The 12092-nt window shown below is 39.6% G+C and overlaps 1 protein-coding gene across 1 annotated transcript in view; it reads right to left on the reverse strand.

Moving 5' to 3' along the window:
• Positions 1-2259: 2259 nt before the first annotated feature.
• The window catches only part of LOC124280079 (synaptotagmin-16-like), a 42681-nt gene continuing 32848 nt past the window's right edge, over positions 2260-12092 (reverse strand). Inside the window, 5 exon segments of the mRNA XM_046715957.1 lie at positions 2260-3054; positions 4167-4379; positions 4709-4786; positions 4789-4897; positions 11684-11841. Of these exon segments, the coding sequence (XP_046571913.1) occupies positions 2954-3054; positions 4167-4379; positions 4709-4786; positions 4789-4897; positions 11684-11841 (659 nt within the window). The 3' untranslated portion in view covers positions 2260-2953.

Below are 12092 nucleotides of genomic sequence, written 5' to 3' on the forward strand. Positions count from 1 at the left end.
CTCCTGCCATTAACAACCATTCCCTAAGGTCTGATTTCCATGTTGTCATCAATCAGAAGACAGGATGAATGCAGCTAGTTTTAACTGAACATAATAAAAACACTGTCTGCGTGAAAACAATTGTGTCCAAACACTGGATTCACTAGAAATCATGTGTTGAACAAATATACTTCTGTTCACCATTGTGCTCTAATAACTGATTGTGGCAAGTGTATTGTTATACGCGTCATCATCTGACTGCCAGTGTCTTGTCAGAGTTACCTCCCTTTTCCCGCCGAGCAAACATTCTCAAGAAATAGCTGTTGCATACATGTTTTGTTCAATGATCTCTCCTGAAATCACAGAGGGAGTGTTTACTACAATGCCCCATCAATATTTAAAAGAGTTCTGTCTGAATACAAGGGCATGAATAATGCAGCCGTACATGAATTCTGCATGAACTACACAAGCCAGCATTATCAGTTCAGTGTTAACTTGAACAGTTTGGTGTAAGCGAAAACAACATGCATCTAAATGTCCATACCAAAGATAACTAATGAAACATACATAAATATACTACTCAAAGAGGTTAAAGTACACTGACTGTGTTGTGGTGCAACAATACAGCAATACAGTATTGTATCACGATACGCGGCTCACAATACGATCAGTTGATTTACAACTCCTGTTTTGCAATACATACAATACATAGCTATACTGATGTAAAAAAACAAATACTAGAAACTGTTGAATAACTAGTTAACCCATTAGATACCAAATATTTTTTTTAAGTCAAAATACTTTTATCACAACATATTTGACTCACAATGAAAGTATCAAGAGTTAATTTTCTATAATTTTTTTCGCAAGTATGAATTTGAAGAGGAAATATCGCATCCCATTTTTGGGATCCTGGTATCGAGAGGGGAGGGTGTTTTGAAGCACATGACAGAACAAGCAAAACACCATTATTAATTTTGTTTTTGTTCTATTTGTTGGATGGTTGCACTCTAACTCTTAGGAATGAAATGCCCCAAAACATGTTAAGTACCACAAAGTAGTATGTCATGTTGTGGCTTCCATTACCACTCCAGCGACAGTTTCTCAATTATTTCCTGTCTGCCTATAAACAGCAGAAGCTGCAGAGTGTCCCAAAGATTATCATATTTCTCCCCTACAATACCCCATCTTTGCTGTCTGAAGTTTGAAATTTAACAATTCAGGTTTGTGATTTACCTGTAGAAAGGGTGAAAAGATGAACTCAATATTTTATTAGGATATGTATCGTATCACTGGCTCCTCATATCGTTACACGTCAAATGACCACTGACTTATTTGTCATGGTCTTGATAGACAAACTGTAGTTGTACAAAACAGTGAAATTTAACCTTCATTTGAGTAGTATATGTAAATCTGTCATTACTTTCTGGGCTGACATAAAATGAAAACAGTGACCGGAAAACTCATGCATCCTCTCCTGTCTCCGTGTGGAATAAACAACTCAGATCTTTTTTTACATCTTTAACATACATGGCCCCATTCACAAGATGATCTTAGCGCTAAGGTGATTAAAACACAACTGCTGTAGCGCTAAGACAGTTTTGTGGAAGAGGCCAGAACAATATCTGGTGAGACCAGTGGGTGCGACAGTAAGAGCAGAATAAAGTACATCTTATATTGCCAGTTGTCAATGTCAATAATTGAAAAGTAAACTATACAACAAGAAATACGGTTTACACATGTTGAAACATTACAAAATGTACAGAGGTTCTTGAGAGTAGACAGCATCATGCACCCAGCGGGTGGCAGAGCCAGGGTGTGAACGCCACCCATGTACAATACAGCTCCATGACAGAGTCCTCAATATGTCAACTAGCACTTTTCTATGGTCTCTCTACCTTGTTTCAGTACTTGGAACAATGTTTCAGCACTAATAGCAATGTTTCAGTTCTCTTAACAATGTTTGACAACTAAGAACAATGCTTCAGTACTTGGAAAAATGTTCTAGTACTAAGAACAATGTTTCAGTACTCAGAACAATGTTTCAGTTCTCAGAAAACAATGTTTCAGTTCTCAGAACAATGTTTCAGTACTCAGAACAATGTTTCAGTTCTCAGAACAATGTTTCAGTATGCAGAACAATGTTTCAGTTCTCAGAACAATGTTTCAGTACTCAGAACAATGTTTCAGTTCTCAGAACAATGTTTCAGTTCTCAGATTAATGTTCTAGTGTTCAGAACAATGTTTCATCTGTACATAACAGTTACATAGGGTATTCTCACCAGAATTACACAATTCAGGAATGGCGATAACAGCTTGCTTCTATATCCATATTTTGATTTGTTTCCACGTTCACTCACAGCTATTTGGTGATGAGCCAAGCTAAGAATTCTCTTTAACATGACTTGTCTCAAAATGCCTAAGCAGATTTGCAAATGTGCAGTGTGTTCATTGTTCTTCACGTCTATGTAAGGCCTTTAATTTTTGTATTAGTTAGTTTACAATATTTTGGCTAACAATGTATTGTACAATATCAAGATATTATTTGATTATTTTAAGATTACTAGTACAGCTACTACTATATAAAAAACATACTAAATGGTCGCACAGTCAGAAAAAAACAAAAACCATGAGACAGTTTATATTTTATATTGGTAGAATAAAGATTATTATATGTGTTACGTACCATTTCTTCCGAACATGATATAATAAAGTCTGTATTTTTTTCAATTTCACGCTATCATAAAAAAGTTGGTCCAAATATGATTTGTCAAAAATTATTCTATTTCAATTTCAATTTCAGATTTTTGTCAGCTGAAATCGTAAACCAACTAAAACAATACATAAGGCCTAATGTGTATTGTACTATTTGCAAATTGTACTCTTGAGGCAATGTATGGTATGAGTGGTGAGTGCTGTCCGTGGGCGTGTCCATCCAAGCTGGTGTCTGTAGGTGGTGCTGTACGCTGCCTGGCTATGACTCCAGTAACACGTGCCATCGACACACTTGCTCTCCTTTACTCTCCCTCATGTCGGACCAGTGAGAACCCTCTTCTTCCCCGCTGCAGTTCATGCCTGAAACGAACAATTCTCTCTGGTACAGACATGCATTTTGTTTGTTTGTTTTTTTACGCTGCATTCAGCAATATTTCAGCAGCGGTCTGTAAGTAATTGAGTCTGGACCAGACAATCCAGTGATCAACAGCATGAGCATCGATTGATGCAATTGGGATATGATGACATGTGTCAACCAAGTCAGTGAGCCTGACAACTCAATCCCATTCATTGCCTCTTATGACAAGAATGCGTTGAAGACCAATTCGAACCTGGATCTGCAGGGGTCGGTTCAGACATGCACTGAAATATGCACAATCTAGCCTTGCCATTTGAAGAATTTGTTTCAAATATTTAAGGCACATATTCCAGTGAACTGACAGATCCCAGCCCCAATAATGGTGGATGTCATGCAAATCCCTATCTGGCCTCATTGAGAATCATCTGACAATCTCTCAAGGAGTGAGTGAGTTTTTGGCAAATGCTGCTTTGATCAGTATTCTAGTATTACAATGTGCCAGCTTAATGTTTGAGGAGACCCCGAAGTGATCCAGGTCTCAGACGACCATGCCATATTTAGATAAACACCCGTCTCTGCCACCAAAATACTGTACATCACGAATTTTTTGCATCACGATATTTTTGCGAGTGGTGACCAACAGACAATTATGCGTCATGATATTTTTGTGACTTGCCCAATTCTCAAAAATAAATTACAACTGAAAGTTCTACCTAAAGTAAATCCAATCACATATTAAAGGTTGCTGCTATCCTTGAACTGAGCTCAGTAGAGTACTTGATTATATGAACTGTTTAATAATAAGGAGATAATGAGACACGTTATTTGTTGATTGTTTATTGCAATTGACCAGCAAATTGCGTCATGATATTTTTGCGAGCGCATTTTCGCAAAAATATCATGCTTGCAAAGATTTCGTGATTAACAGTATTTGGACAACACCTGACTCTCTCTTAGCACCATACCATATTTAGACAACATTTGTTGACTCCATTAGCATCCTACCCTACTTGGACAACACCTGACAGTCTGGCATAGCAGCATAATCCAGATACTGCTCCATCTCGAGATCTATCCCTGAATACAGGCATATTAAACTGAAGGGACATGTTACCTAATGAGAACCATCCAATCATTTCTTTCTTCTTCATGCTCTTCTTGTTGTAGACAGACACCATAAGTGTCACTTCTGGGAGCTGGAACAGAGCCACCTGGAACATGAACGTCTCCTTGAACAGTGGATTTGGCTGACCACGCCTCACCGAGGTCTTGCACCGCTGCAGCTCCTGCCCCGTCGGTGACATCAACGTCAACTTCACGTATGTGTCTGCAACAAAACCATTGGTCAATCAGGACATGGCAAATTTTAAAAGAACACTACTTCATAGATAAGTTCGAAGCAATGTTAAACCATTGTAAGCTTTGACCTCCTTTCTCTCTCCCTCTCTTTCAATCTCTCTCTCTTGATTTGAAGTCGTGTGGTGGCTGAGTGGGTTAGATCGTTGCCTTTGTGTGATGGCAATTAAGCACCGGACACTGAGACTGTGGGTTTGAATCCCTGATTGGATTCAACCTAATAAAAGTACTGTAATCTGTACTTTACTGAAAAAGTGTAATCCCAAATATAACTTTTGTTACATAATCAAACAAACCCACCTGGAGCCCTGTTCATGGCCATGTTGCGGAAGTTACTTCCCTTGATGACCTCCACGGAGAGCCGACCAGTCGTGCCATGTACGCCAGCCCAATGAGCAGCTCGGGCATTCCGCCGTGTTGTAGAGACTGTGTGGAGGAAGCACTGTCGCTCCTCGACAAGCTGGACACATCAAAACCAGAGTCCCCATGCTGGAATACATCACATGGAAGGCATCAAACAACATCCTTCAGATTTCACGCACGATCCACAGCAAAATAACAAACAACAAAATTAATAGTTAACTCTACATAAAGATGTCTAAACATTACCTCTATCAGTAAGATCTTTACTGTATTAAATTATTATCTGTGTAAAATTTATTAATGAATGTTTTAAACCAATAGATAAAGTTACTGAACTTGATACACTATTTAGTACAAAGCTTCTAGAAGTCGAAAAAACAAGAAAGGAAAGCATTGTGGTATTATATATAATGCTAGCCTACTGGAGTGCTATGGAATTGTGACTTGAAGTCGATTCAGCAGAAAACATAGTCAGATGGTAAGAGTTCTACATGCCAATCAGTGAATCAAATAAGGATCATTAATCCGGCATCATCTGCACAGTTTGAATAAGTTGTACAGAACACATTCTCCCAGTCAACAGAACTGCATACAACTGGGTGTATGGTTAGGAAAGTTGAACATGATATTATATAAGCAAAGTTTGACTACCAAAGACTTGAGAGGCTGTAAGCTGTGGGTTGAGATGCCTGAAGCGAGTAGACTGATCAATGAATGGTTTTCTGCATGTTTGAGGCGTGTATGTTGCCTGGCAACAAAGGGAAGCCACATGCAGGTGAGAAGGGTGCTGTGACGATGTAATACACCTCCTAGATACATACATGAGAGTCTGCACAAGATTTCAAGAACATGGGGAAGGTTGAACAAAATGAGTGCTCTATTGCGCTTCAGTTCTATTTTATTTAAATTTTAAAATAAAAGAATGATAAAAGTGAACATTATTCATGGATTGATTAAAATAGGGGTGGGGTCATGTATATGTGTGTGAGTGTGAATGATTGTGATGGGAGGAGAAGCCTGTGCCATAAAATACATTTGGGGGTGGGGTTGTCAATAACACATGATACAGATCTAAGTCCTAGAGATCAAGTTCTTCTGTTTATTTCTTTTGCATTTCCGTTTTTCACTTTCACAGCTGCTCTCCAATTTCAGCATAGTTACCTTATTTGAGTTCGATGATTAGACGCCTGTTCAAACAGTAAATGACAGGAAGACCAGAATCATGAAAACTGATCCGGTACTGAACTTCATATTCATGCACATTTCATATTGATAACTTTCCCAAAGTTCCCTCATGAAAAACTGGAAAACTTGAATTTGTTTTGTGACTGTCATGAAATATCATCTGTTTAAAAACAATGATGACATTTACGTGACATTTGTTTCCAAGCTGATCAAAATGTTTGTTTTAATTCTGATCTGAATTTTTTGACACATGAATTATTAATACTATTCAAAAGAAGTTAAGAATGCTGGAGCTTGGATTTAGCCATCTCTCATGCATGCAGTGGAGGCTGTTTGAACGTGAGGACTTTGCAAATTAACCTGTCAATAAGCCTAGCATTCCGAAATCGCCAAGTCAGCCCTGAAATTGTGTAGGCCATGAGAACATACTGATGTGCAACATCTATATACCCTTTGTAGTTTTAGAACTGTAGTTAGGAACTCATACTCAGGAGCGGCAGTGCTGGACTGAATGAAACATGACATATCATCTTACCTTTCACATGAATGGCACATTCTGATTGGCTGATACCCAATATATTTTGAAAACGGTATAAGTATCTAAACCGAAACCGCGCTTTTGTACAATAAAAAAGCTATCATCCATAAAGACTTGTTATTCCTGTCATTCCCAATATATTTTGTTCCATGTACTCTGTTAATGTGTAAAGTACATTTCTAATGACTTAATCCTCCACTGCCGGAACTGCTGTTGTTACATTCAAACTTACCAACCACGATACTGAATCTCAAATTAATGTAAGCAACCATTTTCCAGATATGACATTTTAATTTCTAAATAAAATAAATCTAGGGGGATTAACTCTTAAGTTTGTTTTCTGTGTAACATGTTTTATTAGCGATTACACTCCCTCAGGAAAATCCAGATTCCAGTACCTATAGGACTGGAGCGATTAGGTGCCCCACTCTGAGGGAGTGGCTTCATATTCTGTGTGATATTCAATCCAGAATACCAGAATCTGTACTTCAATGAAACTATGTAATCCTTAATATAACCATGTTGCATTTGACCACTTTCTAAAGGACACTGTGTAATCACTGTTTTCCATGCTCTGCTTTAAAATCCTCACAGGCATTGTAGTAGTTTCAAATTCAGACTAAAGTGTGCATGCATAAGACAAACCTGCAGTATATTTAGGAGTGCGGTAGGATAAACTGGTTGTCCATTGGTCCCTTGGGTAACATGAGGTGATATTCCCCCTATGCTAGTTTGTGTTTTATGGGAACATAAACTGACCGAGGATGCCAGGAACATAAACTATCACGGTGGGCTGATCAATATATGTCCCTCGAGACCAGTGGACACCTTATATTGACATTGATGTCAAGCTGTTTGATGGTGCCAGTATAGAGACTGTTTGATGGTGCCAGTATAGAGACTGTTTGATGGTGCCAGTATAGGGATTGTTTCATGGTGCCAGTATAGGGACTGTTTGATGGTGCCAGTATATGAGACTGTTTTTGCCAGATGACTGTTTCATGGTGCCAGTATAGGGACTGTTTGATGGTGCCAGTATAGAGACTGTTTGATGGTGCCAGTATATAGGGACTGTTTGATGGTGCCAGTATAGGGACTGTTTGATGGTGCCAGTATAGTGACTGTTTGATGGTGCCAGTATAGGAACTGTTTGATGGTGCCAGTATAGGGACTGTTTGATGGTGCCAGTATAGGGACTGTTTGATGGTGCCAGTATAGGGACTGTTTGATGGTGCCAGTATAGGGACTGTTTGTTTGATGGTGCCAGCATATGGGACTGTTTGATGGTGCCAGTATATGGTGTGACTGTTTGATGGTGCCAGTATAGTGACTGTTTCATGGTGCCAGTATAGGGACTGTTTGATGGTGCCAGTATAGGGACTGTTTCATGGTGCCAGTATAGTGACTGTTTGATGGTGCCAGTATAGTGACTGTTTGATGGTGCCAGTATAGGGACTGTTTGATGGTGCCAGTATAGGGACTGTTTGATGGTGCCAGTATAGGGACTGTTTGATGGTGCCAGTATAGGGACTGTTTGATGGTGCCAGTATAGGGACTGTTTGATGGTGCCAGTATAATGGACTGTTTGATGGTGCCAGTATAGGGACTGTTTGATGGTGCCAGTATAGGGACTGTTTCATGGTGCCAGTATAGTGACTGTTTCATGGTGCCAGCCAGACTGTTTATGGTGCCAGTATAGTGACTGTTTCATGGTGCCAGTATACTGTTTCATGGTGGACTGTTTGATGGTGCCAGTATAGTGACTGTTTCATGGTGCCAGTATAGTGACTGTTTCATGGTGCCAGTATAGTGACTGTTTGCCATGGTGCCAGTATAGGGACTGTTTCATGGTGCCAGTATAGTGACTGTTTCATGGTGCCAGTATAGTGACTGTTTCATGGTGCCAGTATAGTGACTGTTTCATGGTGCCAGTATAGTGACTGTTTCATGGTGCCAGTATAGTGACTGTTTCATGGTGCCAGTATAGTGACTGTTTCATGGTGCCAGTATAGTGGCTGTTTCATGGTGCCAGTATAGGGACTGTTTCATGGTGCCAGCATAGACTGTTTCATGGTGCCAGTATAGACTGTTTGTTTCATGGTGCCAGTATAGTTTGACTGTTTCCATGGTGCCAGGGACTATTTCATGGTGCCAGTATAGTGACTGTTTCATGGTGCCAGTATAGGGACTGTTTCATGGTGCCAGTATAGTTCATGGTGACTGCCAGTTTCTGTTTGGTGCCAGTATAGTGACTGTTTCATGGTGCCAGCATAGTGACTGTTTCATGGTGCCAGTATCAGTGACTGTTTGACTGTTTCATGGTGCCAGTATAGGGACTGTTTCATGGTGCCAGTATAGTGACTGTTTCATGGTGCCAGTATAGGGACTGTTTGCCTTTATAGGGACATGGTGCCAGCATAGTGATATGGTGCCAGTATAGGGACTGTTTCATGGTGCCAGTATAGTGACCGTTTGATGGTGCCATATAGGACTGTTTCATGGTGCCAGTATTGACATGGTGCCAGTATAGTGACTGTTTCATGGTGCCAGTATAGAGACTGTTTCATGGTGCCAGTATTGTGACTGTTTCATGGTGCCAGTATAGGGACTGTTTCATGGTGCCAGTATAGTGACTGTTTCATGGTGCCAGTATAGTGACTGTTTCATGGTGCCAGTATAGGGACTGTTTCATGGTGCCAGTATAAGGACTGTTTCATGGTGCCAGTATAGAGACTGTTTCATGGTGCCAGTACAGGGACAAGCGGAGTTGGTGCACAGGATGTTGTAGGGAGATGCTAAGACTCTAGATGGTACACATCTATTGTATCTTTAACTATAGTGTTGGAATGGATACATACAAAACCTCCCTTGCCCTGAAACACCACATTCAGTTTACATCAGTTGACAAACAGCAAGCATACAAATCATGGAATGGTCGGAAAGGTTATGCCAGAGGTCAAGAACAGTTAAAGCATTTCTGAGACTTCACGAACATACAGGTATTTCACAAGTCTTCCTCTAAAGGACAAAGAATAGTTACTGTTTATTTTTGGTTGCCACATTCAGCAGTATTCCAGCTATATGACAGCAGTAGGTAAATAACTGAGCCAGAACTTGAATCTAGAGATTGACATCATGAGCATCGATCTACTCATCAGAACCAATGACATGCATCAACCAGGTCAGCGAGCCTGACCACCCGATCCCATTGGTCACCTCTTACAACAAACATGCTATGCTGAAGACCAGTTCTAACCCAGATCCGACACATAAGCAAGTGTACCTCAGGGTAATAATGGTATGAAATTATTGACACTATTTACAATTAGGCAATTAGTTTTACCTTCTTTTTCTTAATTACCAGACTATTTTTGCCAAAGTCATAAGTTGAAGGACAAAAGTATTTTGATACTTAGGTCTTTGAAGACCAAAGCCTGACTTGTATGCAGTAAAACTGTTGCACACTGTTATATTTCTCTTGATCCAACGACCTTTCATGCTCTCTGTACACACTATACCTTACACTACTGTTTAGTGTAGCTGCCGTTAGTTTGAAAAAATATGCTTACTGGATCTTCCAACCCTAGACACTCATCATGGTGACCATGTTGCACAAGTAGGTGTCCACTCTAGCTTGAGTAACATTTTACATTGCTTTCAGCAATATTCCAGCCATATCAGGGTGGGGAAACCAAAAACGGGCTTTCACATTGTACCCATGTAGGGAATTGAACCTGGGTCCTCGGCATGCTGAGCGAACGCTCTAGCCACTTGGCTACCCACCAGCCCACACTGACTTGAATACAGATTACTCCATGAATCATGTGTGTTCTGGAAGCTCTACATCCAACTTCAACAAAAAGTTATCCTCTTCCAGAGAGATGGAATCAATGCCTGGAGAACTCTCAGTGACATCACCGTATCAATTATACAGTAGCATATCTTAATATCATTACAATGGCATCATGCAAGCTATTCATATAAAGACCGTCACATATTGCTTAATTGATTAAATTGCCTCCCTAATACAATTGTGCAGTGTTTCATGAAGACACTTTCCGCACCAGAAACATGTGACTAATGCTAAGTTTATTAGGCCAGACCAATTTTATTTCTTGTTTTACGAATCTGACGGTCCTATTTTTTCAAGAGTAAGAAAAAACAGAAAAAAAAATTCCCAACTCAAAAAATAAAATCCTAATGTTTGTATTGGCCAAAAATGTAAACTTACAAGAAAATGTTGTTTAGATTGTTTTTGCCCCACATACACTTCATAAATTGCCAAAAGTAAAATAATTTTAGCATTTAGAAGGAATATTACTTTGACAGGCTATTTAAAGAAAAGAAAATACCTCCTGCCTTTAGGTTTTCTGAGGACAAAAATCCATAAAACAAGAAATAAAATTGGTCTGGCCTTAAGAAGTAATAAAATGTCAGATCTTGGGACACCACTGGACTTGAAGGGCTTTTGAGTAAACAAGCTAGTACAACCCTGTTTTCAGCAATATCTGATCTTGTTCTTCCTTGTAACTAAACTTGAAATCTTGAAATATCCGACACTGCTTGGCCAGGTAGATGGTACATGAAGAAAGGTTCTGGGATTCTAAGTGGATTACAATTGGGAAGCAAACAGGAGGAAGGATAAACAACCAAGCTTCTTTGTAAAAGCTCTGCCAAACTCATTGCTGTAAGGATAATAGCTTTATCAATAATGAATAGGACCATTAGCTATCTTGTATAGATCCAGGAATACCTAATACAAGGCTTTCAATCTGTTCAGGGTTTAAATGTGACAGTGCCGTTAGCTTTGAACCCATCACCTCTATAGATGTAGAACTGTTTAGCATGGCAATCTTAGTGTTAAGGCAATCAAACCTGAAATATTTAAACATAGATTTATCACAATCATAGTGTTGAGACTGTATTGGGAGACGTCCTTCCTGGAGCAGGTATATGTTGCTTTCTTTGTTTAATGCCACATTCAATAATATCCCAGTTAAATGACAGCACTGTAAATAATTGAGTCTGGTTCAGACAATCTGGTGACAGACATCACAGCATTGTGATACAATGATATGCATCAACCAAGTCAGCAAGCCTGACTACCCAATCTCGCTAGTCACCTTTTCCGACAAGTGGGTTGGTGAAGATCAATTGTAACCTAGCATATGGTAGTTAATGGAACTTACACTGAGGTTGCTCCTGGGCTCCAGCACCATCCAGTGAGTGGTCTCCTCATCCAGGTTCAGAGATGCAAAGCCCACGATGCTTTCTCCAATCATCCGTTCACGTCGCATACGTTCCAGTCCGTACAGTCTCACTCGGATGCCCATTCCATGGACATCATCTGGAGTGACAAGGACACATACTGTATACCACTGTCCATACCCCATGTATAAGGTTGCCTCACAGTATAAACCTTTAAAAATGATGCTATATACGCCCATCTATTTATTGATCAGTGGGTACGTAAGTTTAAAATAGTCAAACTAAATTTAACTTTGCTAGTTTTTAATCGTAGGATATTTGTGTTTTTAAGTGATGGCTAAATTTGAGCACAATTGCCAACATCTGAAGGGACGATACAAAACCAGCTAG

Source organism: Haliotis rubra, unplaced genomic scaffold, assembly GCF_003918875.1.
Source record: "Haliotis rubra isolate DU_JTF1 unplaced genomic scaffold, ASM391887v1 Scf26, whole genome shotgun sequence".
NCBI lineage: Eukaryota > Metazoa > Mollusca > Gastropoda > Lepetellida > Haliotidae > Haliotis > Haliotis rubra.